At 47.2% G+C, this 20,455-nt stretch overlaps 1 protein-coding gene across 2 annotated transcripts in view; it reads right to left on the bottom strand.

Annotated features, from left to right (window-relative positions):
• LOC139049037 (uncharacterized) overlaps positions 1-18,032 on the bottom strand; it is a 70,842-nt gene extending 52,810 nt beyond the window's left edge. For both annotated transcript variants that reach the window (XM_070524119.1, XM_070524120.1), the window contains exons 1-4: positions 17,904-18,032; positions 14,880-14,928; positions 8,308-8,429; positions 3,689-3,712 (exon numbers count right to left, since the gene is read on the bottom strand). In XM_070524119.1, coding sequence (XP_070380220.1) covers positions 3,689-3,712; positions 8,308-8,429; positions 14,880-14,928; positions 17,904-17,913 — 205 coding nt within the window. In that variant the 5' untranslated portion in view covers positions 17,914-18,032. The remainder of the gene's footprint in view (positions 1-3,688; positions 3,713-8,307; positions 8,430-14,879; positions 14,929-17,903) is intronic.
• Between the last annotated feature and the right edge of the window lie 2,423 nt (positions 18,033-20,455).

Raw genomic sequence — 20,455 nt, 5'->3', positions numbered from 1 at the left:
GCAGTAACTAATAGAAGTAACATGATCTGTGAACAGTTATGAACTTCCATCTGACCCCCAAACCATGAGCCAGTATGAAACAAGCCACAAACTTAGTGAACCTAAACCGTGAACAAGCACTAGCCAACAACCAAACTGGAGATAATCATTAGCAATGAAGTGCGAACCAACTGCCAATAAACAAAAACCATAAACCAGTATGAAACAAGCACCTTTGTGTATGACTCGACAAGGTTGAAGCAAACAAAAACCAATAAACAAAAACCAATAAACAAAAACCATAAACCAGTATGAAACAAGCACCTTTGCGTATGGCTCGACAAGGTTGAAGCATCATGATACAGCAGTTACCAACAGCGACTAAGAAACCTGAGCTATGAACAAAAAGGAGCCAACTACTTACTAGCAGAAACCATGAACAAGCATGAAAGAAGCCACGAACTGAGTAACATGGACCGTGAAGAGGAGGGACGGGGAAGAGTGGGGGCGCGGGGGCATGAGTCAACAACCAACCTAACGTGAACTATGAAGAAGCACCGCCCCACTCCCAACTGAAACCACGAACCACGGGACCTATACGCACAACAGAAAAAGGAAGTAACCGAATACAACTGCAGTTGAACGTAATTGATTAGTTACCAATTACTTCACAAGGAAAGTATTTGAGCAGTTATGAAAGCGCAGTAGACTTTTCCACTTTTCCACTTTTCTTCCACTTCCACTTTTCTTCCGACCCTGTTGAAAGAAATCTGTTGGAGGTATAACCCAAGATCCAGGAAAGGTCTTTCATCGTATGAAAGCGCACCCTCTAAGCTCGTAAAAACTGTTATTCTGTCAACCTGCACAGGAGCCCTCGAAAACTCCTGCGCGCACCAGATGCAGCATAGTTTCAACGCCCAGTGGGTTCATCTGTGTGCAGCCGGTTATCCCTTACAACGAGTCTCAAGCGCATGTGAGAGTCCGCTTCAAAAGAACAAGGAATGCAACCCTAAGGTGAAGGAAAGGGATAAGAAGACAGTTTTAGTTATCTCGCACCTACACAATTTATTCCACAATGTCAAAAAGGTTGCGAGTAGGTCCGGCGTGAAGGTAGTTTTTTCAGTGCCTTGCAAGTTAGGACAGATTTGCTCGCTGATGTCCCAAGAGAAAGTGAGTGCGGGAAGAAGCATACTATTTTTTTTCACGAATTCTCCTCTAAAGGAGTAAGATAAAGGAGTCTAGCGTACTCCTTTATCTTTTGGGAGAGTGTACGCTGGGCAAACGGGGCGCTGTAACAATGATCGCACGCGACAGCAAAGTCTGGCTGTAAGGAGTAACAATGGTGCGCATCTAGCTGTCCATTGCAGGAGTTGCGGCAGCTCACCACAGTTCGATCGAATTGGAGTGAAGGCAGAAGGACGTGATAGCACAGAAAAGGAAATTACTCAAGCTTTCTTCCTCAGGCATGATAAGGACGAGTGCGAATGTACGCCTAGACAAGGAAGTTGCTTTTCCCGATGGCCGCATAAGAGTTTTAAAGTTTCTGCATTCCTTTTGGTGATGAACGTTGCTTTCACCATGATCTGCTTTTCTATTATTAGGGTTAAAGCCTTATTTGTCTCATCATTCGGTCGACCTTCAACGTCCTTGAGCGAAAATGTGTCGTCTACACGAAAGGTACAAAAATTATCATCATCAATGGCTCGTGCCCCCGTAAGCAAGCAAGATAAGTAAAAAAAGATGGATGATAAAGGGAATTAAGGGGTTGACTCAGGCGAGTTCAAGGCAATGGAATTAAGCTTGATGAGTGATCGAATTAAGAGCGTTGACTAAGGGAAGTAGACCAAGCAAATTAGGCGGATGTGTTCGTCGTGTTTGCGTCTTGTATGCATCGGCGCTTGGGCTTTCACCTTCATGTCGTTTTAGGTATAACATAAGAGACTCTGTGGGTTTTTGGTGTCACTTATTGTTAACCCTGCATATGCGTTTTGCCAATTGTGTTTTTTTTTTCATTTTTACTGAGCGCTCTGTTGTCCTTCCTACATATTTCCCCCGGTTTATTTCGGTTTTGTTGTTGGTACCTTTTGAAATGGCCTTTAAGGATGTATTTTTTTATGCTGTATCAAAAAAAAAGAAATTCGACACTGAAATTGTGCACACTTCGTGGTGACGGTGGAAATTTTATTTTCCATGTTTCGCGCATCCGGTTGACGCTTGTGATTAGGTTGACTACATAAAGGCATTCTGTCGTTTCATGAAATAGACTTGATAGTGTTAAGAATGGCGAGCTGCAAGGCAACATTGCCACCCAATTACGACTTGGGGACAAGACGCGCATCCCCCACTCTCCATCGCTGCAGCTAGGAGGCGTTCGAAGAAGCGGGCTTTGTGCTCAAAACCGCTCTATCCACCAGCCCCATCGCCATTGTGACAGAACGAGTTCGGTGGACGAACAATGGTGCCGGAGCTCTCCAGCGCGGACCTGATCTGATACGCATGAACAAGCTGCCGCGGGAAAGCCGTTTTTTGGTGCTTCCCAGGCCTCGACTAGACACAATACAACGAGCTACCCACGATTGGCGCCGATACTTCCCGGAAAGGCACCCCTCCAACGCCGGCGTCGGGCATCGGAATGTGTGTGCCTATGTGTACGTAAACTGTTCTGCGGAGCGGCGGCAAGTTGGCGATGAGTAAACGAACAGTCGCCGCCTCGTATGACCGGCGGACCGAGTGTATATAAAAACTGCTGTTGTACGAATGCTGGACACACTTCTCTTGAGCAGTCATGTTAGACTGATACACTTCTCTCGTGCAGTCATGTTGGACTGACACTCTTTTTCTCAAGCAGTCATCTTAGACTGATTTAATTTCTGTAAATAAACCCATGTTCCTCGTTCTCGATGAGAAGCAGTTCTCCCCTTCATCAACGTCCTCAGCGTGGATAAGTTGGACGACGGCATGGGCCAGCTACCTTCGAATTCATGCCGTACTCCAATCTTGGCACAGGACCACGGACGATGGGATTGAGCCCCCAATCCTGACAATAGTCTGCGCTCTGTCCTGTCCTTTTTTTTTCTTTTCTTGTGCATCGTGCGCAGCACGTTTATAATTCAAATCTTATGAAGCATGATAAAGCGTTCCTATGTACGCCTCAAAGCCGGTGACTGAGTAGATAGCAGTTGAAAATGCGACGATGGTCTGAAGTGGCGATCGTGGCTGCCGTATATGAATCGTATTGCTTTGGTTTGCATGCATTCGAGCTTGTTTACATAATGATAGTGGGGAGACCAAGTTATAAAACCACACTCAAAGATGATCGACTGTAATGAAATACATCATAAATCACTTCATCCGGCAGAATCAGAACGTCGCTGCCATATGGCTTCTTTCATTATAAACCTAGGTTTTGTAATCGAAATTTCGACGGGACACCATTGTATCACGTAAAAACACCATCAGTAGATTTCGCCATGGAACACTGTGAAGTGCAAAGAAAGTATCCATAGTTGTTGATCACAAAGCTTTTGGATCTCTGGTTTCTATATCCCTTGTTTACAATCACAGAAAAAAAAAAGTTGGCGTTCCGGGAACTTAGAGATCCCTTGTTGACAGTCCCATGATTGTAAATGTAATTCTTTTTCTTTGAGTAATTACGGCGAATGACCGCTTTACTATTGAACTAAAATGGAAACAATAACGAAAGACTTACTTGTTCCGCCCGCCCCTTCGCTGCCTACAAGAGAAACAAAGGAAACACACATTAGGTACACAGGCTATGCACTGAAAGCCCACGGCAGGCCGACGTTGTAACAGCATGCCAACCATTTTATATAGAGTAGCTGTGCAACTGGGCTTGCTTCCAACGACACCTTGTTACAACTCACCCCTACGCCACAATTGTGGTGCGTAACTCGCGGTTTGTGTGTTTGGGGTGTCACGTGGTGCTCGCTGACGTCAGTCGACGCGCCTTTGTGGGGATTTCTGCGGCGCTTCGGCTCACGCGGAAAAAAGAAAGACATGCTACTATTGGCGTGAGAAGACTCCTTAACCCACCCCAAAAGGGTATAACGACCCCCTCCCCTCACCCCAGTCACTTGGAAAGGGGATAATGTCCTCTCGGAGAGGAGATAATGGATCACTGACCACCCAACCAAGTAGTGGACCCGTCTTACAACCGGGAGAACAGTGTGTGTTCACCAGCAAGAAAACTTGGGACATTTAGGTGACCTCGAAGGATACGTAAGCGGTTACGTCTCTCCCTTACACTCTTTATTCAATATATCGCTCATAATTCAGAGAAATGTTTAACTTTTTTGCAAAAGTTGTGTCTTGTCCTCGCCCGGCTGCTTAGCCTTCTCACGCCCATGGCCAGTTTTCCCCCCATCACCCATCACAACGCAGCGAAAAAAAAATTTAATTATGGGGTTTTACGTGCCAAAACCACTTTCTGATTATGAGGCACGCCGTAGTGGAGGACTCCGGAAATTTCGACCACCTGGGGTTCTTTAACGTGCACCTAAATCTAAGCACACGGGTGTTTTCGCATTTCGCCCCCATCGAAATGCGGCCGCCGTGGCCGGGATTCGATCCCGCAGCCTCGTGCTCAGCAGCCTAACACCATAGCCACTGAGCAACCGCGGTGGGTCGCAGCGCAAGGCTCGAGAATCCGGCGTCGTGACAGCGTGTTGTCCGTTGTCAGTCAGTAGTAAGGGTACACAAGTTGGTCTAGTTTCTTTATGTTCAAAGCATTCATTGTTCCAGCGATAATGGTTTAACATGGAGACAGAGACAGAAAAGACGAAACAACCGCTAGTCTATCAGCCAGTGGTTTACTTCCAGAAAAAGAAAAGGCAAAGTATACGTGAATGAAAAGCGATATCTCCCAGGCCCAGTGGGACAGGTAAACTGATGCGCTCATAAGAAACATTCTTGGCCTGAAAGCGTGATGCTATGTATGGATGGTTACTAAGCACTATTCGACAAGTGAAAACAGACTAAACGGAAGATGTTCTTTCGGTTTTGTGGAGTGCTCCATGGGTCTGAAGTTCACTCGCGAGATGCCTCTTGATGATCAGCTGCAGCTCTTGAATATTTCTCTCATCTTCGGTAAAGGTCACGTGTGCCCCGGTGCGAGAAAGGTTTACTAGATTGTGAGTCTTCACAAAAACACGTAAAAACATTGATCGTTAAGTATTGTCTACCCACTGCCCTCTGGAACTCCTGCCCCTATGCGATGGCCCTGAGTGCCCTAACAAAGCAGGCTACCCAAAGGAATTGGTGGTCACAGTGGTTGGAGGCCTCGCTATGGAAGTCAGGTGAGGTGGAATCTTTGTAGGTATGTTCCAAGATATTCACGCATGCCTTCTGTACTCCTTGATTACGCAATGGCCCCATTACTGCTGGTGTCTCTACTGAATCAAATGCCTTTTCATAATCTATGAAAGCCATATTGAGAGGCTGATTGGACTCCGCAGATTTCTCAATTGCCTGATCGATGAATGTGATCCATTGTAGAATATCCCTTCCTGAAGCCAGCCTGTTCTCTTGGTTGATTGAAGTCTAGTGTTACACGTTTATATGCTAACCATCACGTAGCAGTTGAAGGGCTGTAGAGCCAAAGTTCCTCATAGTATTATTTATAATAAACTATAAGTGATTTAAAGAGCTACAGCTGAGGCGTAGTGCATTGCACAATAACTGAATAGATGTGAAAGCATGCACCCGTGTCTTTCTAGCTACAAGAAATTCTGCAGTGTGTTTGCCGGCGTGCATTGTGAAGAATGTGCACCGGTAATTTTTATTAGTGTTTTCCCCTTGCAAATACTTTGCCCTTTCTGGAAGTAAAACACTATTTCATGGTCTCCTGCATGTACTCTAATTTCTCGCTGCAGTGTCTTCGATATAATTGGGTTACGCTGGAAAAACACGTCCTTTGTCTTTTTGATTGAACCAATCGTTTAGAAATCGTATTCAGCATGTAACGCGACTGAGCTTGTTCAGGTGAATTTCGGGCATTACTAGAACAAGTAGTCCCTGTGCTCAGTTATCTAATTTATAACCTTCAACTAATTGACTTTACAATTTATGCCGAAATTAGAGCCGAGCTTCCGTTCAGCGGAAATCTTTGGGCCAACATAACTTTCGAGAATAGCGTCCATCCAAAAGTGCTACGGCTACATCGGTGTTTCGGTGAATAGCATGCTAAACGCCTCCTTCACGCTGTTAGGGAAGAAATTAGGTGCAGTGCCAAAAAATATTTTACAAGATTTCGATGACGGATAGATTTGTACTACCATTAGTCTTGAAAGTTCTGCGCTTGATCATCGTTTAGGCATCAGTTACCTTCATCACTACAATTCAAACATGAGCCCAAATGTGGTTGATTACAAGTTAGTTAGCGATACATTTCAACTGACCTTTTCGATACGAATATTTTTTATGCAAGCAATACCCGCCTGCTTCAGTAATGATGGAGGCGTAGAAGATATCACGTGACATAGGTGACTTAAAAAATTATCTACGGATGTAGAGACACGTGATGGAAGGCGTCACGCCTGCGTCGTGAGCGGAACGTTGAGTCGCGACTTTTAGGAACGAAATCCGGTTGCCAGATTTGTGTAAACGCTAAATGTGCAGTTTCACATGGCGGAAACGACACCGATACCAACATGTCGGCGACATGATGTCGACGCAAACGCTGGAATGGCTAGCTTGTGGACCGTTGGGCTAAGAGACATTTTGACATCGAGAGAGACATTTGACATCGAGACAGTTTTGACATCGAGAGACAGTTTTGAGAGACATCTATGACAGCGAGTCGTCTTTGTGTGGCACACTTTCGGACCGACGAAAACGACAACACAAGTCTGCCGACCGTCGTTCAACCCCTCTTCGCTAGATCGGCCACTGAGCAAGAACATCATATCGACAACGTGATTGCCTTTATTTAAGTATTAATTTATCCAAGCTCAAAGGGAGTCCGAAGAGAACTAGGGTGGTTGCTTGGGCTAGTTGGTAATTCATGATCAAAAATAACGCACAGCGCCAAGGTCTGATATTTGTCTGACATTTCTGCGCATGCCCTTTCTTGTATATACACACGATGTGGCAACGCAATAAAATATTGTTGGATGTCAGCGCTGTGTATGTCGTCTATCGCTGTCCTTGTCCTTGGCACTGTACGTTATTTTTGAGTCCGAAGAAGAGTACATTAAAATGAATGATTTACATTCCTCGCCGTCCACCTAGTCGAGCTTGAGCCATAGCCGCAGGCTGCTGTGGACCAGCATGAAACATTTATAATCGCGTTTGATGGCTTGGCTGTCGACGTTAACTGCGCCACGTAGTTCGAGGCGAATAATGTTTAGGTAATCGAGAGTTATGCAACAGCCTTTTTTTTGAGTGGCTGTTTCAGAAAGCGCAGACAGCAGTAGCCGATATAATGGTCCAAAATGTGCGCCTATTTCGTTGTTTTAAGTATTATTACAGTGGCTACATTTGACTATATTGAGCGGTTCACAAGTGCAACGTAAGCGTGACGAGTGCTTTCGCAGGCAATAGCCGTCTTATGTACACATTTACCTAGTCGACACTAAACGGTCAGGCTGCCGCATTGTATGTCTTAAATGCAGTGTCCGCGATGACTAGGTAACAAAGGAAACGTTCTGACAGGAACAGCATCGAAAATGTTTGCGTACGCTAAATTTACAGGCATTGTTTTTTAAAAAACCCAGTTATTCGATAGATAGCGGGAGCGTCTGCAATGCAAGGGTAGCAGACCTATGTGCGATTATACTTATAAGCTCGTGATATTCAAGATGCTCATTCTCACGACTCCAAGTTTCGAAAACCGAGCTTGAGTTTAGACGCGGCATGCAGCAAGCAGTCTGAACACAATTCAACGCGTGCTACAGTCGAGGCGCATTTTGTCACTGGCGAGAAGGCGCTACTCCCAACTTTTCTCAGCCGATATCATCTGCCGTCGACAACTCCATGTTGACACCCACCCACACCTACCGTGGGACTGGCTGGAGATATCGAGCACCCGAGAGGATGCATCAGGCACCTGGCATCAGCACGTTTGAAGAAGGGGAATAGCCCAACCAAGGACCCGCGAACCTTACTCTGGGCTAACTGGACTACTCACAAGTGGTGATCATGCTTCACCCCGTGGATGCATTTCCCTCTTACCTTTCACCCACTTGAAGCCATGGGGCTCATCTCCTTTCAATAAGGCCTTCTGACCGACCCACCGACCGACCGACTGACTGAATGACGGATACTAAAGCGTTGAGAAAAAAAAAACTATAAAGCGTTGGTCACACTCACTTGAGTACGCGCTGGACACCATAATGAGCAGAATAATCATGATGATGACCAGGAGCAGGATCGTGCAGCATATGAGGGGGATGATTTCATCCGGGTACGTATCGTCGTCCTCAGACTCCGGCCTATAAGAAAAGTGAGGGCACAGCGAGGGGAAAAGCTTACTCCAGGAGCCCCACATAACATTCCCCAGATCTGAACACAAATTCTTAAGCTGCTTCAACTTATCGAAAGCAGCTTGATGTGTGGGTCTACGAAAAGCCCTCGTCCCCTACTCCTAATTCAGTATAGCTACGAGCCGCTGTGTAACGCATGTACTGCTGTCGGTAAGATGCATTAGGAACTCGTTACGGAAACATATCCTAAAGTGAAACGACATCACCACCTGTGGGAGCAAGTTACACTCTATGTGTGCTGCCCTGATAGAAAAGCGAGTAACGTTTCTGACGTCACGTCGGTTTATGACGTTTCTGACGTTTATGACGTCACGTTTGCTTTATGCATTTATTCCCCTTACCGCGACACGACATTATAGTGCGGGAGGAACCAATCTAGCACAGAGGCAACCGTTGCACGTATATAATGCTAAATACACATATACACGTGATGCTAATAGGAAATGTCAGATCACGCTTAATACAAATTTCAGGCCATAAAAGATGGACATGAATATAGAGCCACCGAAAGAAGGGTAAGTCGACAACGTAAAAAAAATGGTAGAGTCGTAACCAACAAATAACTATGGAGGGTGAGCAAAACGTAAGTGCTCTGGGTGACAACTCTCATGAGATTGCACACAAACAAACATAATGCGCATGATCACTTTTTTAACCGCTTATGAGTAAAAGCAATGCAGAGTCGATTCACGCAGTGACATAAAAGCACATGATGTAAAACGAAACAAAAAAATAAATAATACACCAGGAAAAAAACAAATGTACAGCTGCTGTCCTTTTCTGAACACGCGCGCATTTCAGCCCCGAAACTGGAACGTGGATCATTCTTAAAAGAAGAATAAAACGGATCGTTGCAAGAATCGGTATGTCGAAAGTATAACAATACATTTCGATTTCATCGATGTCTGAATATTTATCAAGATGCATCGTTCAGTGCATAGTTACTTGAAGGACCATAACGGTGTACGTTCTACATTTGCTGCATGCTTGTTGGGACAACTCGATCTACGGCATAGCTAATATAGTAGTAGATGTGCAGAAATGGCCACACGTTCTAGAAATCTCGCAGGAAGAATGTTAGGTTTTGAGCAAAGGACACGCCATGATCCAAGGTACCTGACGAGACTTTCTTTTTCTCCGGTATAAGCTCAAGAAATACGGCGATAGCTCAAAAAATAGCTCAAGAAAGATATGGCGAAGAGCGAAAGAAGCGACGAGACCGTCGCCGAACTCGAAACTTGGAGGTTTATTGAAATGACAACAATTTTATAAACACAATCAAGTCACTTTGAACTCCAAGAATGCGTTACAACAAGCACAAGCGTAATGACAATGTCAGATCTTTCAAAGCGTTGTCAAGGAAATTAAACTATTTGCCTGACCATGACGGCGAGGTATGCGACCGACACATAAATCTTTCGCCATCCGTATGTGGTGAGCGTCGACTATTTCCATCATGAGTTGATTAAAGATCAGGCCTGATCCTTGAAAGTGTTGTCAAGGAAACGCAAAGGAACAAGGACGAGACACAGCGCATGTGTCTCATCCTTGTTCCTTTGTGGTTGCATGTGTTAGCGCTGTTACAATTTCCACAATCAAGTATGCACCAACTCGCCCACAAAGAAGTTTTAATGGAAGGGGAGGGTATGGCGAAAGCCTGAGAAGAAAAACTGGAGGACGCTTAAGCATCGCCTTCAAGAGTGGAACGCTACAGCGTTCCCGTCGACCCGCCAAGGGATGTAAGACAATGGGCTACGGCGCAGCGACTACGCGCCCCGCATCGGACGCGGTGAGCGTCGAGCAACGCAGCGGTCGGCGCGGCAACGAAATGTGCGCCTGAGCAAGCGACGCACGCCTGAGCCTTAGAAACAGCTCGTTTCTAAGGCAACACCGCATTCACTAGAGGAGCGTTTGTACCACTTTGAAGCATCGAACTCGTGGCTCAATGGTAGCGCCTCCATCTCACACTCCGGAGACCCTGGTTCGATTCCCACCCAGCCCATCTTGCAAGTTGTTTTTTATTCATGAAGTGCCTGCTGGGATTTATCGCTCACGGCCAACGCCGACACCGACGCCGACGACACGGGCTTCTCTGCCACACGAGCTCCTTAACGCTGTCGCGTTAAAAAGCGTAGAGTCGCGCAAGACGGACTAGGGCGACGATGGCTACAAGATGGCGCCAGAGCAGCATCCTTCGGTGCGCTCGCTCACCTGCGCTCCGTTCGCGGGGGCGCGCGCATCGAGGCACTCTACGCGTCGTCTGTTCACCAAAGCGCTGCATGAGCGGAGGTCTGTCTGCGGCGGCCGGCTGTGAATCTAGCCCACGCGTCAGCTACGCGCTGCTTCTCGCGATCTCCCGGTTAAGGAGGCAGTTGCACCCCCCTTCGCTCTGTTTGGAAAGTGCCGCATGAGACAGGTTGTTCGCGCCAGCCAATATATCGCTAAATGAAAACACGTATAGAGCTACGCTCAAACATCACATTAGGGGGTATCAGAATCGTCGGTGAATCTCTCTTCTCTTAACGCCAACTAGAACATCGGCTATTCCCGTTTGCTCGATGATCCACAGCGATCTCTTCCTGTCTCTTAACGCTACGCCTAACATTTTTCGTTTCGTTGCTCTTTGCGTGGTACTTAAATTGTTCTCGAGCTTCATAATTACCTTCCAAGTTTCTACCCCACTATGTTGGTATCAGTAGAATGCACTGATTGTACACGTTTCTTTTCAACGGTAGTGGTGAGCTCCTAGTCAGCATTTGGTCACGCCTGCGGTATTCACTTCAACCCGTTTTTATGAATGAATTCTGGGGTTTTACGTGCAAAAATCACGCATGATCGTGAGGCGCGCCATGGTGAGGGATTTCGGATTAGTTTCGTCCACCTGGTCTTCTTTACCGTGCATCCACTGCGCGTCGCACTGGCGTTCTTTTTTTTTTGTCATTTCGCCCCCATCGAAATGTGGCCGCCGCGACAAGGATTTGATCCCCCGCTCTCGGGCTTAACAGCGCGACGCCAAAACCAGTGCACCACCATGGCGGGTTCAGCCAATTTCTATTCTTCAGTAAGTTTCCTTCTCATAGTCAAGATCGCCTTTGAGTAAAACGCGCCCCCGTACAGACCTCAAAGGCTGACTGGAGATCATGAATTCTTGCTTCCTTGCAAGGCTATTGAACATTACCTTTGTCTTCAGCATATTAATTTTCAAACCCACTCTTGCACATTTTTTCTGATAAGGTCCTCACAATCGTGTGTTGCAATTCATCTCCAGTGTTGCTGAACAGGATAATGTCGTCTGCAAACCAAAGGTTGCCGATATATTTCGCTGTTGATCCTCGCTCCTAAGCCTTCCCAATCTAATAACTTGAGTATTTCGTTAAGCAAGCAGTGAATATCATTCGAAAGATTGTGTCTCCTTGCCTGACCATTTTCTGGATAGGTAGTTTTCTGCTTCTCTTGTGGAGAACCAAGGAAGCTGTGGAAGATTTGTAGATATTTCCAAGATGTTCACGTACGTCTCCGGTATTACGTAATGCCTCCATGACTGTTAGTATCTCTACTGAATCAAATGCTTTTTTCATAATCTATAAAAGTAATACACAGAGGCTAATTGTAGTGCGCGAATTTCTCAATTACCTTATTGATGACATGAATGTGATCCACTGCAGGATGTCCCTTCCTGAAGCCAGCCTATTCTCTTGGTTGATTTAAGTTAAGTATTGCCGTGATTCTATTGCAAATTATATTGGTGAATATTTTATACAATACTGACAGCAAGCTAATTGGTCTATAACTCTTCCATTCTTTAACGTCTCCCTTATGGATAAGTATAATGTTGGCGTTCTTGCAGCTCTCCGGTACACTTGAAGTTGTGAGGCATTGCGGTGAAAGGGTGGCAAGCTTTTAAAGCATAATATCTCATCCAACTTTGATTAAATTGACTGTTATTCTAACTTCTCCTGCCACTTCTCCTCGGGCCAAATCTTGCAAGGTCGTTCTAACTTCATCATTAGTTATGTAATGAGCGTCTGTACAGTGTTCATCACTACTTCAAATGAAGGTAGCATGGCTGCTCTGGGTATTCTACAGATCTACACAGAATCCTGCTGCTGCTTTTAATATATCATCGAAATTGCTGATGACATTAATTACGTTGATTATTTTTCACTGAATACATCTTGCCTTGTACTATGCGACGTTTTCTTCTCACTGATTTCATGCGGCGGCTGTTTTTTACTGCTCTTTCAATCTTTCCCACGTTATAATTCCGAATATCCCTTACTTTCTTCTTCTTCGTCACTTCTGATAGTTCAGCGAATTCTATCTGATCGCTCGAGTTAGACACTCTAATGCTTTGTCATTTCTTTAATAGGTCCTTTGTTACTTGTGAGAGCCTAACCACTGGTTGCCTTGGTGCCTTACCTCTCAACTCGCTGCTTCCGAAGTAAGCCCCTCGATGCGGTTTAATTCATTCCCTCTAAGTTCATCTTCTTGCACTAAAGCTTCATATTAATTTGTGAGCACGAGCTTGAATTCGTCTGGTTTTACCCTTACTACATCCAGGTTGGCCTGTTTCAATTCTCGGCCAAATTTACTCTTTTTCACCTCAAACTGAGGGAAATCCTAGACCTTACTAACCTATGCCCACTGCCCTTTAACCTACCTATACACTTCTACACCCTGCACTATGCTGCGATCGGCAGAGAGTATGAAATCTATTTAACTTCTTGTTTCTCCAATAGGGCTTTTCCAGGTCTACTTCCTCTTACTTGGCTTCCCGAAGAAGATATTCCTATCCGGGAATTCCGGGAAAAGAGTCTATTGCTTTCCGGGAATTCTACCAACATCTCCAGTATTCCAAGAGTCAATGCCGTATTTACCAATTGCTGTTTCCCCAACCTGCTTTTTCGCACTGTAGCCCTAGGTGCATTGAAGTCACCCAGGGCTACAGTATACCGAGTCTGCACCTTCCTCATTGCTAACTGAGCATCTTCATAAAGCTGTTGTAATTCTTTATCGTCATGACCGGAGGTTGGAGCGCAGGCTTGTGTCACCTGTAATCTGTATCTCCTATTTAACTTGATTGCAACGACTGCTACCTTCTCATTAATGCTGTAAAATTCATCAATGTTGCCCGCTATGTTCTTGTGGATTAGAAATCTCGCCCCGATTTCTTTCTTATCTGACAAACCTCCGTAGCAGAGGACGCGACCGCTATAGTCAGCGCTGGATAAGCCTCACCAGTTCCTCTGACCTCACTAAGGCCTATAATATCCCAGGCAATGCTTGATAATTAATCAGAGCCCTGCTAAGCTCGCCTCACCCGAGAGGGTCCGCATGTTAAACGCTGCCAGGTTCAGTTTCCAGTGTCGGCTTGTCAGGATACAGAGATTCTTAGCACTATCTGGCACGTCGCAGGTCTGACCGCCACCTTGGTCAGGTGCTCCGTTTTTTCTGGGGACCGGGGGCCATGGGTTAATTGCAAGAGTCGAGAGGGAAGTAGTGGCCGAACACTGCACCAGGGAGGTCAATTCCTGCTCTGCTGAGGGAGTGCCGTTGTTGAAGTGAACCTTCCGAATTCGGTTTCTCCTGGACTAACATAGCCCCACCAACTCTCGGCATTTTTTTTTTTCGCGGTGTCAAGCGCAACTCCAAGACTGAAAATGTAGCGGACTGGTCGGAGATTCGAGCTCCCGACCTTCAGATTAGAAGAACCAGTGTTCTACCTCTGCTCCACGCCACACCCCGGACTGCATACCCGAAGTTATTCGTTACCTTTAGTTAAATGCAGAAAGAACCACACGAATGGATGTATATAAAAGGGAATTAAAGATATGTTGCCGCCCGCGGAAGCTGAACCCTCATGTTCCACCTTACTCATGCGTTACTTTATGTCAATCATACTACGGCGTCGCCATGCTCCCGCCCACTTTAGGGGATATTTTTATGAGTACCTGGCTAGAGAACCGTTGGACCATTAGGGTGACAAAATGGGTACCAAGAGAAGAGAAGCGCAGTAGAGGACGGCAGAAGACTAGGTGGGGTGCGACGAAATTAGGAAATTTGCGGGTGCTAGTTAGAATCGGTTGTCGCAGGACAGTGGTAATGGGAGACCCCAGGGAGAGGCCTTCGGCCTGCAGTGGACATAAAAGATGATGATGATGATGATGTGTATGAGTATATGAGATTAGCCTTGAGTCGATTAGCCAGCGACGCTCAGGGCACGGATGGCGGACACAAGAGGCACTCTCGCGTTATTCGCGTTTGAAGTGACGCGCCGCAGACATCGAAATCACGCATTCGTGGCACCTCACATACGCTCTGTCGGCCAACAAGCGCCTTGCCAACGCAAAGACCCAGCGGGCGACGACGTCTTGTCGTCGAGTGTGTGTGTGTACTTACGGAGACGAGGACATGTTGATGGAGCTCAGCATCATGGTTTCCTCGGATGCTGAAAGAAAAGCAGCGAGGATCCATACTATAGTCTCGAAATTGCGGCTTCGGAGAGAAGCGCGTTATATGGAGATGACGTCTGTCGTAGATCAATACGTGTTACAGTGTAGACTTCCCCCATTTTAAATTTTGCGGCAGTTTGAGCCGATGCGAGAAGACACGCTCAAGACCGCTACCCGCCTCAGAGGACATGGCGTTGTCATGTTGAGTACGAGGTCCCGGGTTCGATTCCAGACCGCGGGGGCATGGCGATAGAGCTATACGCGGTTCAGCACGTTAGACTGTCGATTGTCAAAAACAAAGGCCTCGCGCAAGGCCACTCGTTCGTGTTTTTTTTTTCGACAACTTAACCGGGAAGGCTGGGTAACGTGGATGCAGTTACGGTTGAATTCAAAGTTTAATGCGGTTTAACTTATCCGTGAGAATTCGCGCGAAACCAGGTTGTGCCAAAGCTGCTACTGCTGCGAAACTCCGCGAGGACAGGGTTGCCAGAGTTCATGGCGGAGCCCGTCAACCTCGTATGATCACGCGGGAACACATTCGGCACTTGCGCAGAACATCTTAAAGCGTTCGTTTTTCTACCTTAGCTCGTTTCTCAGATTCGCCTCGTTGACGCCACCTGTGGTGAGAGAGGTGAGATGGCCCCAGAATGTGGTTACACGAATTGAAGCGCACGCGGTGTCGCATCGCATGCGCTTCCACCGACGAGAAAACATGACGTGACATGACAAATTCCGTGACATGACGCGACGTGTGACATCCTCCATATGGCGACATTCTACGCGCATAATCAGAGTGCCTAAAGCCCCTTAAACTTCGTAATGTAGTGCCACGCTTTGAAGAATGCCGCCTCCTCCTCGCGTGCTCTGGCCGAGGCCGACGCCGCGTCGCTATTGGCCTAATAGCATCACGTGGGCCCTCACGCCGTGCATCAGTGCCATTTTGCTCGAGAACCGCCTACGGATTGACGAGGAGCGCATGTTGGCGCCGTTGCTACGCTCGAGCAGTGTAGGCGGCGCCACGGTCAAGGAGGGAGAGTGAAAGAGAGGAGGAACGAGGAGGAGGGACGGCGGAGGAAGAAAGTGTCACTACTCTACGAAGTTTAAGGGATTTTAAGAGTGCCTCGACGCCAGCGCCACCGTTCAGGGTGGCGTCAACCTTCGACCGCCCCTACGCGCTGCCTCTTTCTCGCAGAGACGCCATTTTGAATCACGGCGCGGGCGGTTGCACATGCTTGGTGCGAGAAGCACAGAACTTGTGTTGTACGATGCACAGTGCGTGCGGTTGCCTAGCCAGTGGTTATACTTGCTGGACAATGTTTTGACCGCATTAATGACATTTCAAGTCCATCGAGTCAACACGAAGGGCTGTGCGGTTCGCATGTGCGGCGTGGATCAACACGTAGAGGCCTACGTTGCTTCCGCTTTCCCCGGAACCCAGAGCGAAGGAAGAGTTTAGACGCGCGAGTAAAGCGGGATCAGTGGGAAGAGACTTACAGCTCTCGTACAGGCGAGGTAAGTGTCAAGACAGTTTAGTCTTGCTTCCCCGAATTCTTCACATAAATAAAAATTTATATTCCGATCCGCTCTCATGTGAGCGCGCGTGCTGCCTAAGTAACGTACAGGTTTGCAAGTGGATGTCAGCATAAGCGTTCTTTATTTTGATAGGTGCTCCTCCTACGCGTGGACTACCATTATTTTGCGGTCAGACTGAGATGCTCAGCCGCTGAATATTCTAAAATTACCAACAAATCGTCTTGCGGGCATCTACTTTACATTTCTACTACTACTTTACATCTACTTTACATTTTCACGCAAATCACTAGTCGTCTTTGTGTGCGTGTGTGCGTGTGTTTCGTTATTCGGGTCTAAAGACAGGACGTTGTGCTTCGTCTGGAGAGAGCGGCTCTTGTGTTGGTGCCAAACGAAGCATCTTGACTTTCACTGCAGATGAGCTCTCATCCCTGATACCTTGCGAATCTCATGGTGTCACAGTGAAGAGCTGATTTTTTTAGACTTGCGTATACTTGTACTGTGTTTTTCGTTAAAGCAACACTCGCTCGCGCTCCTACCCGATCACGTGCTCATTCCCGATCGTGGTGGCTTTTCTGTGACGGACGCTAAGTGCCTAAACACAGTATGCCCAGGTATATATATATGTATAGTAGATGCATTTGCACTCTTGTAAGCAAGACGTGGGCGAGCACCTCGTGGTGTCCTTCTCAGAGATTAAAAAAAAGCCAGACATACATCAGTTTTGCGAGCGCAACAAATGGAAACAGCACGCTTGACGGAAGCGGAAGCAAGCGCCGAGCGAGAGCGTCTGACAACGCGCGGACGTATGAAAAGAGTAGAGTGAAAACCAAAACGGTATGGTGAAAAAAAAAGAAGCATTACGCCCACGCGGGGTGGCAGCAATTGCCGAGGAACAAAGCGCTAAAAAAACTAGTTTTTCAAACATACCCGCGGCACGGTACATGCCTACGACTTCGACCACTTGGCACTTGTTCGCGGGGCCATGCAATTAAGTATTCCACCCTCAAAAGAGTTGGGAGCTATTGTGGGTTAAAATGTGCGCAGTTCGATGCCGATAAAAAAATTATGTTCCAGTGAAAGCACTCTGAAGCGCGTCGCTGTTAACGAACGCCAGCGCAGCTGAGCCTGGCCGAGCAGGCCGGCTGCTGAGCCACTGAGCTCGTGTGAACCAATATGGCGGCGCCAGCGAGGTTGTCTCCACCCTGAATGATGACAGCTGGCCTATGAGGCACGCACCGTATCGCAGCCGCCATCTGAACAAAGATCTTTACGTGGAATAACGTCACCCACGTGAGTAATTTCTTCGTTAAAGTAGCTCCACGGGGTTACATAGCAGACGGCAGCGGGGGTGTCTACGCTTTCGAGAACAATCGCGATTCGTTCTATGTATCGTCTGCGCCCCCGCCACAGCGAAGGCTGTTCGGCTCCGCGTCCTCACCGTCCGCCATCTTGATCCGCTTGACGTCGGGTGAGCCGGAAGACGATGCACGCCGCCGGACCCCCGACTGCGCCTGCTGGCTGCGCTGCTGCTGCTTCTTCTTCTGCGCATGCTTCGACCTCGAGCCTCTGCTCGTGCAAGCGTAGATGGACAGCCTAATGTATCAATGGCACATGCCCACTTGTTTTGTCTTGTCTTGTATGACGCATACCCACTATGGGGGATTGGCCAAAAGCAGGCGGTTTTCCGTATTTTAGCAGGGAAGAAGTTTGGGCGTGTTGGTGAGATACATACAGACTGGGACACATAGCTGAAAAAATGACACAGGGACAAGCAGAACAGCACTCGTCCTGTGTTCTGCCTGTCCCTGTGTCATTTTCGGCGTTATGTATCCCAGTCTGTAGATTTTCCGTATGCTTAGAAGTAAAGCGAAAATAGATTTGAATAGTGGAGCGTGGGACTATAGAACTGTAATTTAGAAGTGTAATGAAAATATTTCGGGAACTGTATAAGAATAGGGTAGCCCAAAATAATGTAGCATAGTGCTTAACATGCCAGAGAAATAACCACTATGGTTTAGAATATAGGTGCTTTAGAAACGAAAGAAAACCAGCGTGGTGATTACACGTTAATAAATATTTATTCTTCAGGATGCTATGCGTGACACTATCCGCGAGCCAGTTTGTCGTGAAGCGAATTGCATGGTTGCAAGGAATAAATCGCACAGATTGTTTATTGGAGAATGCCAATCGGATGACATTAAATTAGGCAGCAAAGGGGCGCCACAGGCTCTGTGCTCTCGCCCTTTCTTTTCAATGTGGCCATGATCAAACTCCCTCAAAGACTGGAGGCTATTGAAGGACTAAACCACAGCATGTACGCTGATGACATCACGTTGTGGATAGCTAGGGGCAGCGATGCCCAAATAGAGGAGACCCTCCAAAGGGCTATCCAGGCAGTTGAAGGTTACGTCGGACCAAGGGGACTTAAACGTTCACCGCAAAAATCGGAACTGCTTCTATACCAGCCGAAAGGCAGGGCCAGTAAGGAGGAACCGCAAATCTCCCTCACAGCTAGGGGGATCCCTATTCCAAAAGTGGCCAAAATTAGAGTTCTGAGACTTTTGATTCAGGCCAAAAGCTTTAATGGCGAAACAATAAGGAAACTAGACGGCTGTGTACTGCAGACCATGAGGCTGATCCGCAGGATTGCCAACAGGCGGTCCGGGATGAGAGAAGCGAGTCTAGTTAGGCTAGTCCAGGCCTTTGTTATAAGTACAGAATAGCTTATGTTGCTCCCTTCCTCAGTTTCAGGTCATTCGAGAAGAAGAAAATTGAGGGCATCATACGTAAAAGTATAAAACAGGCGCTTGGTCTTCCCATCCGCACTGCAAAAGAAAAGCTTTTAGTTAAAGGGCTCCACAAGACTCTTGAGGAGATTATTGAAGCAGTGAGGATCTCGCAGTATGAGAGACTTGCGGGAAGCACTACGGGCAGGAAAACCCTAGCTAGGCTGGGCATAAACTATGAGGGGCAGGAAGGCATCAAAGTCGACCTGCCGCGAAGCGTGCGGAACGGATTAATAATCCCGCCACTACCTCAAAACATGCACCCAATCCATCACAAGGAACGCAGAGTGAAACGGGCCGAGGCTCTTGAGAAGCGTTTCAAAAACTCGAAGGACGGGCTCTACGTTGATGCTGTAGACTATGGCAACGGCCGCATGGCCCTAGCTGTAGCGAGTGCTGAAACTAGACTGATGTAGCCCGTGGCACAGTTCCAACGGATTGCTCTCAGATTGGAGAAGAATCTGCCATAGCACTTGCAATTGCAAGTACTTCAGCCAAAATTATAGTCAGTGACTCTAACGTTGCGGTGATGAACTTTGCCAGAGACAGAATTTCTCCCGAGGCGGACAGAATCCTGCAGACCTGCAGAGGTAGCAGGAAAATTGAAATAATCTGGGCACCTGCGCACGCCTCCCTCGCTGGGAACGAGGCGGCCCACGAATTAGCTCGAGGACTTACATTCCGAGCTGGTGGGCTAGCCGAAGGCTTCACGGGGCGGGACCGCTGAGTGTGTTACAGAGAGATCACACAACACTACCGACCAGGGCGGGTTAAATATCCCCCGGATGATATATCCTTAAACAAGAGCCAGTCCTCCACTTGGCGTCACCTGCAAACCAACTCATTTCTAAGCCCGGTGTCGTGCAGCCTCTCCTACCCGGGTCAGTACTGCAGCCAGTGTAAGCTATGTAAAGCCAGGGCTAATCTTAATCACATTCTGTGGGAATGTCCACAGGCTCCCTCTGAGGGAAGAATAAAGTCTTCAGAGCAATGGGAGACCTCATTACTCAGCTCTGATCCGGAGATTCAATTGAAGACAGTCTCCGGCTGGGCGAAACCGCCGCTAGGTTCCAAGGACTCCTGGCCATCGTCTAGGTGGGAAGGCTTAAACCCTTCTCTACATCTGTTGGACAAATGAAGTTTTACAATCCAATCCAACACCCGCCGTAGTGGCTTAGTCGCTTTCGAGTTTCGCTGTAAGCAC

This window comes from Dermacentor albipictus, chromosome 8, assembly GCF_038994185.2.
Source record: "Dermacentor albipictus isolate Rhodes 1998 colony chromosome 8, USDA_Dalb.pri_finalv2, whole genome shotgun sequence".
NCBI lineage: Eukaryota > Metazoa > Arthropoda > Arachnida > Ixodida > Ixodidae > Dermacentor > Dermacentor albipictus.
The sequence above is the reverse complement of the archived record's forward strand: the minus strand, read 5'-3'. Positions and strand labels throughout refer to the sequence as shown.